Source organism: Poecilia reticulata, chromosome 18 (genome assembly GCF_904066995.2).
Source record: "Poecilia reticulata chromosome 18, P_reticulata-male-v2, whole genome shotgun sequence".
NCBI classification, from domain to species: Eukaryota; Metazoa; Chordata; class Actinopteri; order Cyprinodontiformes; family Poeciliidae; genus Poecilia; species Poecilia reticulata.
This window is the reverse complement of record NC_088847.1, coordinates 13,671,858-13,686,711: the sequence shown is the minus strand read 5'-3', so window position 1 is coordinate 13,686,711 and position 14,854 is coordinate 13,671,858. Positions and strand designations below refer to the sequence as shown.

Here is a 14,854-nt window from a genome sequence, read left to right as displayed (position 1 = left end):
GTCCGCTTCTGAAAATAAAGTTCCTATGCACTCTTGAAGAGCATTGAATTTCATTTAAATGTTTTCAAAGTCTAAAAATCTGGAAAAACTAAAACTGAGAACAGAAAAATCCCAGACTGGATTTTTTTCTCCCCATTATTTAAAGGATTAAAGTCAGAATACCTGAAAAAAAATAATAATAAAATGTTTTTCCCTCTATTCATCTTTAGATGATAATTCTTTTCTTTGGTTAGTTCATCACAAATTCAGTTATAATTAATGAAATTGTCTTATTTTTTTATTTACTCAGGTTATCTTTGATATTAAAAGTTACTTGGTGCTCCGGACCATTTAAGTGTGACACCTGTTCCCAGGATACACCAGAATAAAACTAAAATCACTCGCAAATCCATGTGATATTATATCACTAAACATAATTTTTGGCTACCTTTGTTATAAAACATTTTTTCCCTGTAGATCCTTCAGGATAGTTGCAACAGGTGAAGACGTTCCCATCTTTAAAAAATCTGCCAAAGCTCAAAAATAAAAAACCACAGGGCTCCTATGCATCTGCCTTGAGTTTCTCCACTTCCCACAAGCTTCTTATTTAATTTCTAAATACAAGTTGTGTGCTTGCAGCGGGACATTTAGGCGTTGAATCTCTTAAATTTCATCTTCCTGTGATTCAAAGTGATAACACGATCGGTGGGCGAGTCAGCCATCTCCACCCGGTAACATTTGAGTCACATCGGGTCAAGAGCAGCAGCGCGCAGCGGGCAGCTGACGGGACCCTGAAGCTCCCGCGGCTCCTAATTATGACAAACATCATTAACATAATCACGTTAAAGTTTAGACGAAATGTAAAAATGTTTTGAGTGTGTGTTTAAATCACGCGCAGTCAATGTTTGTGAGTATTTTGAGATGCTTTTTTTTTTTTTTGTCACAGTCAGATGACAACCGGTCATCTCCTCCACCAATCACATCCCTCCGTTGGCTTGAGGATGAGGGAGATTTGAAGATGAAGGACTCTATTTATCACATCTGCACAGCAACCATCGGTCATACACCGCTTGACTTGTTGGAGTTTGCCAGATTTGGGACAGGTTGAGGGTTTGTGAAGATGCTTCGCTCTCAGATGAAGGTGCTTGTTGTGGCTTTGTGCTCCTCCATGCTGGCGCTCCACGTCAGCTCTGCTCCACAAATGGACGAACTCACGGAAACCCTGCAAGCAGAACTGATCGGCGATAAGGTGAGTTCGATAACCAATAGATCTGTTCTGATTAGATCGACACTTGGAAGATGCTACGGATATTTAGTCGTTTTTTAAAATTAAAATTCTATTTGAAAATTGTTTTGACTGTGTTGGATAAAAATAGCTTTGATTTGACTTTTTTTAAAATTTATTTTTAAAATTAGCCTCAAGTGTCTAGACAACATAAAAGTTGGAACATTTACCATAGACACATAAATTATTTGGTGAAATTCTCCCAATAAGCTGCATGTTTCTTTAAATCCGAGTGTTTTCCTATGTTGTAAATTTCCCATTACTATTCAGTCTCTTATTGTTTTTTTGGTTTTGCATCTGCATACTTAATTTTTCCTCAATAGCTGCTCGTTTCCCTGAATCTATAGAAAAAATAATATTTCTGTCCTACATTTCTTATTCGCTTATAAAGCATACTATATGTGTTTTTGGGATGGGTTGGTGGATTACGTTTTCTTTTCCGTTGCAAATTAAAGTCAATAAGAAAAAATTTGATTCTGCTTTGTGCTTAAAGCTAAAATATTGAAAATAAAGTGGAACAAGGTGGGAATACTGGAACATTTAGTTTGGCTCAGGATGTTTATGCGCTAAGAAAAAGAGCATCTTTGACATTAAATGTTATTCTGTAAAGTACAAATGTTCTACATTATTTGCACAAGGCATGTCCGTCGCAGGTCAACATGTTATTTTGACGTTACTGTTGCTGCCATTTCCACATCTTTTACTTTCTTTTTGCTATACTTATTTCACCCTTAATTTTAAAACGAGAAAGCTATAGCAAAAATATCAACACAATAAAGAAACAAACAGTTCCTCTACCTTTTTATTCCAAGTGACACCAATACTCTAGAAAAAAAAAAAAGCCTTTTTGGACGAACGGCTGTCAATGTCTAGGTTTGTCCGCCAGATGGCGCCACTTTCCCCCATTCGAACAGGACCGCTAACTCGAACTTTTTTCTTGAAGGGTATAGCGACATTTGTTGGACATCAGTGTGCGAGAGTTTTTAAGTGAATCTTTCAGGCTGAAGTAGTTTTAAAAGTAGTTTTATTTTCAGTGGAAAATATTAATATGTTGCATTTTTATGCCAGAGTTTAGTAAGCAGACTTTTTTTTTAATCCTAAAGGACTTTTCTATGACACATTATACATTTAAATTAATGTGGCTGACTTCTCTCAGGGCTTAATTACAGCCCAATGCTACCATTTTCAGTAAATCATTTATGTATTAGGGTTGTTATTTATTCTCACAGAGTGGAGCTATGGAAACAGTCATTTAAGTGCACAAAACAACCCAAAAAGTAGCCAACATAAATTAGGTTGAGGGTTTTCTACGTAATCAGACAGGAAGGGGGAACTAATAGTGTCATAAACTCCAGGTTCCTGGTTCTGTTCTCCTTCAGGATCTAACCGGCTTGCTCTTTCTGAGATTCATGTCTGAACTGATGGCGTCCAGAGAAGAGATGATCCGCGAGCAGGAGGAGGAGGAGGAGGACGAGCTCGGAGGCCGGCAGAGGCTGATGAGACGACACATCCGCTTCACCCACCGAGAGCGCAAAGCAGGCTGCCGAAACTTCTTCTGGAAGACTTTCACCTCATGTTAGCACGAGACGCATTAGGACCTCAAAACCTGGAATAGTTACGTTTTTAAAACAAGTCACTGCAAAGTTACGAGTGTACATTTGTCACCTGAAATGTATAATTCAAGATGTTTAAACTCTTCTGAAATTAAAGATAACTTTTGATCCTTAATTTACTACATCAGGTAACAACATAGTTACTCTGAGCCAGGAAAGGAACATAAATGCATAGAAGTGTCTCAATACAAAGCAACTCGTGCACAAATAACATGCATCAAGGTGAATATCCACCCTTTTCTGCACATTCAATAAGATACTTGCTTTTCATTATTCAACATGTTTATTCAGCCCCCCCCAAGAAACGGCCCCAAGAGTAAATCTGACACTTGCAGGATCGGTTCACAACATCTTAAAAAAACACACAAATGATTCAGGACCTTAAAAAGTCGTCTGAGCAACGATGAAACGTTTTACCTTAGTGATGAAACTGCAGTAGAAATATTTCACGAGGTCAAGTAACAGGTGAAATATCCGAACCGTTTTAGCTAAATTCACAGTCAACCAAGCAGGATCATTACGATACAACGCTGAGATGAAATCCTTGAGGTAAGGCTTTCAAATCTGTAGCCCTTTAGGTTTAAACACATACAAAAAAAACAAACAAAAAAAAAAGAGGACGGAAAACAGGGATGCTACACATTTTCCATTTCTTAAGTTTTAAACATATTTTAGCGTCTCAGTACAAAAACATTTTTTTTTTTTTAATGATTTGTGTTTTTCTCAGAATCCCCAAAATTGTACAGAAGATCCATTATGTGACCTGCAATAATTGTAAAGCTGTGGGAGCGTTCCAGAGTTTCTCCATAAGAGGGTCTAAAACGTCAATGTGCATAAATCAAAATTAGATTTTGGAGCAATTTATCATTCACAAAATTCAGATAATTAGCTTCAGAAAAATGGAAAAAAAAAACCAAACAAACAAGAGTCCATATCAGGCATGGGACAATTTTTTCTTTTCTTTGCAAAGTTACGGCATCAAAACAAGAAAATAGTTAAATTAATGAGAAGTTGGGAGTTTTCTCTGGTCGGATGAACCAGAGTGTAAATCAGTGCTGCCCCTCCCCCACCTGTTGCTGAAGATGGCTGCTGTACTTCCCTTTGCTTACGTGAAAGGCAAATTTGGTTTCAAGGAAATAATTCCAATTATTTATATTTATATATATCTAAGCAATCAGTTATGCTGTGTAAACCAGGGCAACACAGACTTTTATTACCATAAAGGTAGCTGATTGCAGGCTACATGTGCAGATAGCCTGACTATTTCTGCTACCAGTGTCACTCTAAACAGCAGAGTGACAAAAAGGCGATAATATTCTGAACAATAAGCCGGTTAAGTTAAAAATTACTACGGAATCCATTACAGATAATTACAGTTGTAGTCATTATAACTGTAATAATTAATATGCTATATGATTCTGGGAGAATTAGGATGACGTTTTGCCATTCTGGAGTGTATTTTGTGTTCTACATTTTGAAATGAAACCTCGGTTATCCTACTGAGAGTCTCATGCCGGCCCACGCCCAGACTGGAGCTGCCATGTTTTCTACACCATTTAAAAAGCAGATTCCACTTTTTTTTTTTCCCCGTAAAGGCCGGCTCGGAGCGGTGCAAAGCACAATTAATACTGTCGCTGCCAAGTAGTGCAAGGATAAACACAACCTCACCAGCATTTAGTCCTGGAATAAAGTCTTTTTGAGGGAGAAATAAGTTCTTGATTAACTTTTATATCAATCCTAAAAAAAAAAAAAAAAAAAAGAAACGCACTTCAACCCCTATAAAATGGGTCTAATTTTAACATTTCTGTAGAAATAGTTTTAGACGAGCTGGTTTTTGCTCTTAATGGCACATCGTTGAACTCGTGAGGCTTTAGAGAAGTGACCTTCGCCCTGCTTCCTTTGGAAGACAGAAGCATTTGTCATTGCACCTCCATTTCTAACGTAACAGGCAAAAAGCATCAGCAAAACAACGTCAAACACACACACACACACACACACACACACACAAAAACAAAAAAAACTTGGTGTCTTTCCTTAAAACATTCAAGATCACTTTAGGAGCTAAATGACGCCATCCTGCGAGGGCAAACAATCCGACCCGGAGCGTTTTAGGGTTCTACAGAAGCTTACGGAGTGAAAACTGGTTGCTTTTAAACTGCACATTCGTCTCGTCTATATTTCTCGTACTATGAGGTTAATTACTTCACAGCAAAAAAAAAAATTCACTGCTCTAAAGGCTACAAACCAAACCAGTGCGATATGTACAGTCACAGTATTACGTTGTACTCTGTGCTTTTAAACTGTGAGGCATTTCAGTACTTTGATTGTGTTTTTTTTGTTTTACAAAAATGTAGTTTTTTTTTTTCTGATTATCATAATTTGTGCGAGTCCCATGAGATGATAATATGCTAAAACTGAGATATAATTTGTACCGAAATGGGAAAAAAACAAGGAGAGTGGAGCCCAAGCTGCCTGCAGGTCAGGCCACCGTCGTACTAATCTGAGCTAAACATGATCAACGAGCGACAAAAACCAAGAGCGACAAAAACGGTGAGATTTCACTGCAATACCGACTGTCGGTAACAACAAAGGAGACGGGTGGGGGAAACAATAACGATGTCTGAACGTCGCGGCGACGCGTTTGTGCCGCTCTCAACGCACCGACTGGGTCTGGGTGCGTCAAAGACGAGGAGGAGGCCGAAAACGTTCGGAGCTCCGTTAGCAGTCGGTGGAGATTTTGGCTGACAGGTCCTGGATGCGTCGGGCGCTGCAGCTCTTACACAGGATGTGCCCATCCAGCGGGTAGCAGCCTCGACCTTCGCCTTCGGACGACAGCAGGAGGCCGCATTCCTGAGGGACACGGGCATTCAAGTCACTTCAAGTCAACATTAACTTAAATCATTAGTCGGCATAAACGTCCAATCAATTTTGGGTCTTTTAATGATACACTCCGACTCCTATTGTTGGTTTTAAACACAAGAAACTGATTCACGAGATAGAATTTTTTGTATTTTCTCTAATCCACACCAGGCTGAAATTACACAAATTCATCCGCCCCATTAATGCTTAGATAAAACTCAAATTTCCAGCATACATTTGGTTGCTTTTCTTAATTTAAAATGGGTGTTTTTGAGAACCGTTTCATTTATCGCATTATAATTCCCTCCTGAAACAAAGAACGATTCGCACAAACGCATATATGTGGCTCACCTCACAAACGTAGCAGTGAACGTGGAAGCTGCGGTCCAGAGCTACGATCCTGACTGTCTCCTCCTGGCCCGGTTCGGGCATGATGGGCTCGCCGCAAACAGAGCAGCGAGGGGCGTACTTCCTGTCAGAGAGACGCGCGTCGAAACGTCAGAACGGCAAAGCTAGGCGGCGACGGTCTGAGTGGCGTCAGCGTACCTGTGGAAGTCGTCTATGCAGTGTATCTGAGACGTGGCGTCCACGGTGAACGGCACGCCGTCCAGGCAGCAGCTGCAGACCACGCAGGTGAAGCAGCGAGGGTGGTAGGCCTTCCCCATGGCCCGCAGGATCCGGTCCAGGATGGGCTTCGAGCATTTAGAGCAGCGCTCCAACGTGCTCTTTAAACAAAAGCCGGACGGAAGGATTAGAAGCAGCTAAAACGTAACAAACCTGGTCGGCTCGTGTCTGGTTCCCCTCACTTACGATGTAACATTTCTCACAGTAGCTCTTCTTGTCCAGGGCGTAGAACGGCTGGCCCCGCAGCCGGGCGTGGCAGGTGATGCACGTGAAGCACTCCACGTGGAACACCTGCTCCATGGCGATGCAGCCGCTGCCGTCACCCACCACGTTGTCCCCGCAGCGAGCGCAGCGACCTGAGAGCAAAACCAGCGACTTAGAGCTTTAACAAAAGCGACAAAATAATAATAATAATTTTAAAAAAAACACTAAAAAGAAAATGACATTTTCTGCTTTTATAAAACTAAATGTGTCACACCGAAATAGTCCTCTGCAGGCGGGTGGTTCATATCGTAAACCAGCTTCTTGGTGATCCGGTCCAGCTCCTCCTCAGGCCTCGACGGTGCTGCCCCCTGCTGGAGAAAAGAGGAAACGGAACAAAACTCAAAACACCAAAAGGTTCCTACTTTGCTTTTCATTCACTTTTCCAACCTCAAAATTCTATTCAATTAAAAAACAAAGGAAAGTTAAATGTTAGAAGCCATTAATTAATTCAAAGCGTTATTGTAGATGGCGGAGTCTGTCGGCAGGGAAGCTCTCCTGTAGCTGCAAATATAAAGAAGCCTCTGACTGAAAGAACTCTGTTTTTCAATGGCAAGGATGAAGAGGATGGTCAAGGTTGTCCATTATAGTTTTGATTTTTAGTAAAATCCTTCTTATATCATTATCCACAGAACAGAACTCAAAGGGACAGAATTCATAGATTTTGCTGGAAAACTCTCAACTTTAAAGAACTTTTTAGTGCCAAAACATTTATCTAAAACTTCACAAATCCATAAACAGATCAACACTTTAATTACTTTTGATTTATAAGCAAAGGAAAGGGCTATTTCACATCCTTTTTGGGCACATATGGACAAACTTAAATCAGATTAGGTTAAAAAACTACATCACTTGGCTTCTTCAAACCTGGGCAGCATCACCCTACAGTAAATAAATATCTGGAGCGTCATCTCTAGAGTTATCCAGTAAGGAACTGGACGACTCCGCAGGCTGAGACCAAAGCGTGTCGATGCGTTTACCTTGCTGGACTGATAGGAAGGCGTCTGCGCCGTCTGGGTCTTCTCCATCCCTCTCTTCGACAGAGGAACCTGGTTGCCCCTTCCTCCGGACCCCGGGTTGCTGCTGCCCTTGTACACCCCCTCAGAGTGCAGCTCCTGGACCTGCGAGGCCGGGTGCGGCGGGTACCAGCCCTGCTGACCCGTCTGGGTCTGGGGCCGCGGCGACGCGTGCTGCCGGGGAGGCGGCGGGGTGTAGGCCTGCTCTGCCTGCCGCCCCGTCTGCGAGTAGGTGACGGGCTGCGCCGTCTTGACCTGCACGCTGAACCTGGGCCCCGTGGGGGTGGAGGCGGTGGTGTAGGAGGCCGGGACGGGCTGCGGGTACGGCTTCGGGGTGGAGGTGGAGTAGAAGTCCTGCTGGTGGGAGTACTGGGGGGCCGCGTGCTCGCCGGGATACGGAGGGCCCGGGTGGTACGCGCTCTGTGGGTGAGAGCCGTAGCCCGCAAACGGCCGACCCGGAGCGGGGGCTGCGCTCTGGTGCGCAGACTTGTAGTGATCCCCTGAGATGTATTTGTTGTAAGGCACGTTGTCGTAGAGCTGAGAGGAGGCACACGTCACGGTTAGGTTCAGGCAAAATGAGAAAAACTCTCTTATTGCAGAGATTCGATGTTGGCCGTTTCAGTACCTGGTTGCCGGCGTCCTGCGGGTGGCTGTCCAGATCGGCCAGCATACTGGTGAGGGAGTCGATGTCGGCGTCAATCTTGGAGTGGTAGTTGCCGGGTTTTTCAGAGCCACGGTGCTGAACGAAACCGAAACAATCGATGACATTTTAGTTCATAAATTCACAGTGATAATTTCGATATTTTTGATTCAATATGTTTGATTCTTCAGGGAATGTTGAAAACAGACTCGGACGCCAGAGTCACTTCCTGAAACTTCTCGATATTCACAAAAACAACTAAATTTACAACTTGTGACCTTAACTTCTTTACTTGTTTAATGGTAAATTATTTCCCTTCAGCTGTCAAATAGACATTTTTGTTTTATTCAAATAAAAAAAAAGTTAAAATGAAGAAATTATTTCTTGTAAGTCTATAAATTTCTTTGAAACATTAAATGTTGTGATGATATTCTTCATTAAGGTGATTTTTAGATGTGGAAATGACTGGCTCTCACTGTAAAGACGTGTTAAAGCACAATTCAAATAAATTTATATTTTACTTCCGTATAATAATCTCAAACTGAAAAAGGGGAAAAATGTAATTGGGAGTACATCATCAGAATGGAAAAAACATTTAATTACTATTTTTGATGAATGAATTTGCGTGAAAGTTAATGGCACCGCGCAACAAAATCAACAGGTTTTATGAATGATTCATGTCTAAAGACTGATATGGGCATGAAGAACATTGTTAATTTTGGCCAATTTTTTTTTATTGTTTTTTTTCCTGGAAAGACCAATCGATATTCAGATTTCAGAGCATTTATTCAATTTTCTCATTTAAAACGTTTTGGTATTTTGAAGAAATCACCATGCCATACATTCTAACAAGGCTTTCAGGGTCTTTGGAGGAGAAATAGACACAAAATTAAACCAAAATTGAAGGCTGGATGTTTTTTCCTTCACCAGGGGTCAAACAAATGTGACAACACCCGTAGCTGTCGAGCAGAAACTTCACACCCACCATCATGTTGTAGCCGTCCATGTGAGCGCTCCAGCCTCGGTCGTCTTTGGGGCCGTGAGGGGGGGAGTAATAGTGATCAGTGGAGTGAACGGGCCCACCTGGAGACAGCGCCACAATAAAACTGATATAATCAGGTCTGTATACTCTCACAAACACTTAAATCAGTAGTTTAATTTCCACTTGAATGAGCTCTTTCCGCTGAAAAATGCATTTCAGAGCAAGCCGACTTTTACGTTAAAAGTTCGGAGTTCAAAATAAAAAGTTCATGCAACAATTTGCAGTTATTTAAATGTTAAAGAAGAGAAAAAAAGCATCACTGACAGCTTATATTCAGGTTTCCTTGAGAAACACTGAGATACGAATGAGTAATTTAGTTTTGAGAAGCAGAGCTGTGAAAACTAAAATAACTGAAGCCTCGTCCTCCGCTGCGGTATTTTTTTTATTTTTCCCAGAAAGCGATTTCTACACAAAGGAAAAAGGATCTGTGACTCAAACCAAGACGTCCATCGGTTTAACGCAGAGAATGGATTTTTATTGTTCAACTGTGAAAACATTTGCAGGAGATAAAGAATTCCCCGAGAGCAGTTTCCTTTACTCATCGGCCCCGATGACATTTTTTGTTAAAAACTTCCTCTTTGTCATCACTCCCAATGATTGCTAAGCAAAGTCGGCGTTAGTCACATCGCTGCCAGGAGCACGTCTAGGCGTTTCTTAGAAACTCCTAGAACGGTCTAGTCAAAGTCTAAGTCAAACTGGGAATCTACAACGAGGCTTAAAAACCAGTGTCGACAGACGCTCTCCGACCTTGAACTGTTTTCCGAAGAAGAACGGCCAAACATTTAAATCTGCAGACCTGAAAAACTGGTCGGGTCGAACTCTGCAGCCGTAACGTCAGAGAAACGTTTGGGAGGTTTGAATACAAACACGCAGCATTTCTTTTGGTATGAAATGTTTAAAAGCGTAATTTTCCTCTAACTTCACAGTTACACTGCTTTATGTTGGTTTGTCACATGATTTGTGAGAAAATGTGGAAGATTTCAAGGGAAACTTCACAACAATTTTACAGACTTTGTTTTTTTTTCTTTCCAGAAGAAAGTCTTTCAATACAGAATTTGCATAAACTACAACAGAGGGTGGATGAATAAACTCAACCTTCAGGACAGGAGGTAAAGGGTTGAAATGCTAATATTGTTCTCCGCTTTCGGTGCATCAGAAATCTCTTGTTATTTTGTAAACTGCATCGTTCTCACCTGTGGGTCCAGTCGCCATGTACCTGCTGGTCATCCCCGCTCCGCCGTTCTGGTCGTAGGGAGCGTATTTGGGCCTGAAGTCGGCCACGCCCTTCTTGTTGACGGTTTGGTAGATGGGTGGTCCTGCAGAGTGGGACATCTGGGGGACGGATCGCTCTGGGCTGTCCAGAGTCCTCGGCGGCAGCCAGGTGGGACCGGACATGGCAGGAACCTGGGATCTGAAAGACCACGCATTTCGTTTTTCTCGCTTTAATTTTTATTTATTTTTATTTAAAACTGCTCTGCTTTCTGTATGTGTTTATGTAACTGGTAACCAATGGAAACCGCAGGATGCTCCAGAGTTTGTTTCCTATGGTAACAGGAGGCTTGCAGGCTGAACAATGGACTTTGAAAAGAAGAGGAGGAAAAGAGGAACGAGTTTAATGCTTTTGTGCGCACCTCAAGCCACAAACAACAACAACAAAAAAAAATCATACAAACGCACAGGAACGCCGGCAGGTGCTAATCCACAATACTTATTGTGTTTGGGTGTTTACACACAAGTGTTGTGCATTTCCAACTGAAGTCGAGACGAATCGAGACAGGAAACGCTCCATAATGATATTTATCTGTGTCCGTGCGAACACCTGGCTCCGAACAATGCGTCATGTGGGATAAACACCGACCCCGAAAGCCGACAGCTGAAAGCCGAGCTGCACCTGAGAGCTTTCAGGATATGACGATTGTGCAAGACGACGCCCAATTCAGAAACAACGAGCACGCATAAAACGTCATCAGGCAGAATCGATCAAATCAGACTTGAGGGACAACAAACTTTACTGATCATGAGTTCTTCTAATCCCAGTTTATATATAAACTAAATTAAAACGAGTGGGGAACAGAGGCGTCTACTGTGAGCAGCTCTTCTTGAGGCCCGAACAGTGTGAAAGAGACACTCGTCCCGTGTTTCCGTGCCCGCAGAGTTTAACCGCTTGCTTTGAGGAAAGTCAAAGAGACGTTTATCTCAGTTTGCAGCTTCCTTGGTTCTGATGGGTTACTGATCCACAGTCGCACATGCATAGCGCCACCCGTCTATGTCCGTGTAAGTACGCTGGTGCTCAGATTGAAGTTTCTGCAGAGATTCAGGTCAAAATTATACACTTTTCCAGGTTTAAATGAACGCAGTTTTTCCCAACAGACAGAAGGATGAAAAAGAAAGAGCACATGCAGAGCCAAATAGACAGGTGAACAGATAGAAAAATGGGCAGATGGATGGAGACACAGGTGGAGAAGTGGAAAGAGGAACAAAAAGACGGATAGAAATGTAATTATAGACTCCTAGTTTAGTGGTTGAAGTGAAAACCACTGAGAAAAATCGCATCTAAACAAGAAACTAATTAATTATTTTGTGGTCTGTAAAAACTGTCTAATTTATCCAGATTCAAACACAAGCGAAATTAAACAGACGCAAAGTCGGCGTGGAGACAACAACCCACTCACACTGATTGCATGTGGATCGCGTCACCAACCATGTGGCTAAGAGGATTAAAATGATAGCTCCAAATAACAAAATGTACTTTCTTTGTTGCTTTAGACGTCCTGTCTGCGTGGCTGTTGTGTCGGCATTTAAACCCTGCAGGGTCAGCATTCATCAACCTATGTCCGTGTGGAAGGAGGGGGTTCCACCAAACCCACTGTTTTTTTCATTTTTTTCTTTTATTATTATTTATTGCCTGTCTGAATCTGAACGAGAGCAGACTCCCAAATCCGAGGAAAATTAATCCCTGCAATTTCATCCCCGGCGCCTCACAGCCAGTTGTTGTTTATATGCGACCGGCATTGCAGAGTTTACGCATTCAGATTTTATTTTGGTTAGGACTAGAGGTCAAAAGAAAAAGTTAGACAAGCAACAAAAACAATAACCAGTATATTTAAAAAAAAAAAAATCACATCTATTGCTGGCGCTTAAGCAGCACGAGAAAAGTAAAAAAAAAAAAAAAAAATATATATATATATATATATATATGTATATATATACATATATATAATAAATACGGTCCAAATTGTTAGTCTCAAATATAAATTACTATTTTTTTGTTTTATTAAACTTTTTAATGCTTCTATAATAAAATGGCTCTTTTAATTTGAAAGCAAACATTTGTTTAGATTGGATTTTATATTTTTATGTGCCTATAAAAACAAGAACATTAAACTCACAAAAAATTTTTTTTACAAGTGTAAAGATATACATCATAAACAAAACAAATGGAATTTTATGTGGGATTGTTTTTAATATATAAAAGCAAAGCTTGTCCTACCTTTTTATCGCAACTCTACAGTCCTCTTTCTCTTGGTCTCATCTACACGAACAGAACAAAATCAAATGGATAAACCAAGCCAAAGGAAAACATTAGCAAACATTAGCGGTGACAGGGAGCACTTTCTATCCAAACTGAATTAACGGTCTGACTTTAGCAGAAACTGAACAACCTTCACTTTAAATCCCATCCTGAATCTTTACATGCCTCTCATTACTGAAAAACTTACCGCCGATGACATCATTTAACCCACAATGAAGGAAAAGCAGAGATAATTAACTTTAATAACAGCTCCGTTGACTAGTTTCCCACCGTGTTATGAAGTCGAGCGGAGCTTGTGCCTTGCCCCCAGGCTAACTTTCAACACGACCGAAGAGGAAACAATGCGGCAACCGACACCCACTGCCCCGAAACCAGCCACACAAACGCGGCCATTTAAACCTCCACAGGTTAGTGAAAGTTATCCGAAAAATCCTCAGTGTTTGCTGAAGCGTTGTTAACCTACTTTGTCAGGGATCCGAAGGCCTTTAGCAGCGGCGGCGGCAGCAGCAGCAGCTACTGACTGCGTTCCACTGAGTGACGTAGCTGACGACAGATGCGTTTCAAAATAAAAGCACACAGTTAGACGATACGTTATCATACAGCATTTACACGACGTTACAATGTGATAAGATATGACAGAATATAACATATTACCTAAAGTTATTATTAGATATATGACAGAGTGCATTACTACGCATTTTAGGTTCAAATGTAATATCGTTAGTCTTATAGCATAATTGTCTAAGTCTCATTTTAAAAATTAGGACTTGAGCAATTATGCTATTAGACTAACGACATATGATAAAACATGATAGACAAATTTATGAAGTGATTTATGGCAGAATGCAAAATTATACATTAGATTACAATAGGATATGATGTGATATCATACATTAACTATGAAAGTATATGACAGAATAGATTAAATTACAACATGAAACAAAATACATAAATACAAAATAACGCTGTGTGACATTGGATAGGTTAGAAAAGTATAAAAGGTAGGCGCTAGGCAATTTGAGAGAATTTAATATGGTGATATAGAGCAAAAGTACTTTACTTTTTCAGACATGAGCTCATTATTTGTTTCTCTAATTTCAAACAACTTATGAATATTGTTTGGAAGGACATAAGATGATTTGTACATGGCCAGCGTTAGTATTAAGTACTAATAGATTGTAGAATATAAAATCTCTTGTCTCTTTCAGTGCACATAAATGGATTTCATCTCCATACACTTTTACACGGAGTGATTGGGGAAATCGGATTACATTATGAGTATTATTTTTAGTATTTGCCCAAACCTGTTTGCATGAACAATTCAACCAGCTCAATGAAACACAATTTAAACAAAGAGTGATTTTCTGTAGTGATAGACTAACATTAGCATGTTTCCTTTGATATGACTTGTTGATGATCAGCTTACGTCAGATATATTATATTTTATATATATATATATATATATATATATATATATATATATATATATATATATATATATATATATATATATATATATATATATATATATATATTTTGTTGCCGTCTTTCCAAAGCACATTGCTCCAAAAGGGGTTCATTAAGGCGCAACTCTGCAAGTCCAAGTTGTGCTGTCATATTTTTCATAGATCATCCTCCTCGTGATTCTTCCAAAAATGTGTCCGTCTTGTCTTGCAGTCATCTTTAAGGGACTCAGTGTCAGAGTCTGACACTGAGATTTTAACGTTTATTTTAGAGAATTGCACAGTCTGGATTTGCTATATCGAACTGGTCACATCTGTTGATGATTAAAGTGCCTTTGATAAGCGGCGTGTGGTTTATGCTCTCCCTCCTAAATTCTGCAGAAGCAGCTAGGGTGTACTTAGTTTTCCACACAGCTCATTTTGTGGCTGAAACGTCTTCATTGAATCCCCCTGTGGGTTTTATATTCAGGGATTATGGGGAGAAGACTCCCATAATCCATAATTGTACAAATAAATCACGATGTGGAAAAAGTTGCGACA

General features: G+C 40.5%; 2 protein-coding genes across 4 annotated transcripts; one reads left to right on the top strand and one right to left on the bottom strand.

Moving 5' to 3' along the window:
• The first annotated feature begins 796 nt into the window (after positions 1–796).
• On the top strand, positions 797–2,999 carry sst5 (somatostatin 5). The gene is made up of 2 exons (XM_081599443.1): positions 797–1,228; positions 2,644–2,999. Exons 1-2 carry the CDS (start codon positions 1,100–1,102, stop codon positions 2,842–2,844), a joined length of 330 nt encoding a protein of 109 aa, XP_081455569.1. The 5' UTR covers positions 797–1,099; the 3' UTR covers positions 2,845–2,999.
• Positions 3,000–3,141: 142 nt separating this feature from the next.
• On the bottom strand, positions 3,142–13,431 carry trip6 (thyroid hormone receptor interactor 6). 3 transcript variants are annotated; one of them, XM_017310577.2, is made up of 11 exons: positions 13,315–13,431; positions 12,810–12,851; positions 10,513–10,730; positions 9,263–9,360; positions 8,263–8,376; positions 7,602–8,174; positions 6,839–6,935; positions 6,547–6,716; positions 6,283–6,461; positions 6,088–6,208; positions 3,142–5,727 (listed from the first exon to the last, which is right to left on the bottom strand). In XM_017310577.2, the coding sequence occupies exons 3-11, from the start codon at positions 10,712–10,714 to the stop codon at positions 5,596–5,598; spliced, it is 1,686 nt and encodes a 561-aa protein (XP_017166066.1). In that variant the 5' UTR covers positions 10,715–10,730; positions 12,810–12,851; positions 13,315–13,431; the 3' UTR covers positions 3,142–5,595. The 3 variants fall into 3 exon arrangements, with proteins under 3 accessions (XP_017166066.1, XP_008433653.1, XP_081455568.1); XM_008435431.2 differs by having other exon boundaries at positions 6,839–6,932; XM_081599442.1 differs by lacking the exon at positions 12,810–12,851 and having other exon boundaries at positions 13,315–13,386.
• Positions 13,432–14,854: the final 1,423 nt, after the last annotated feature.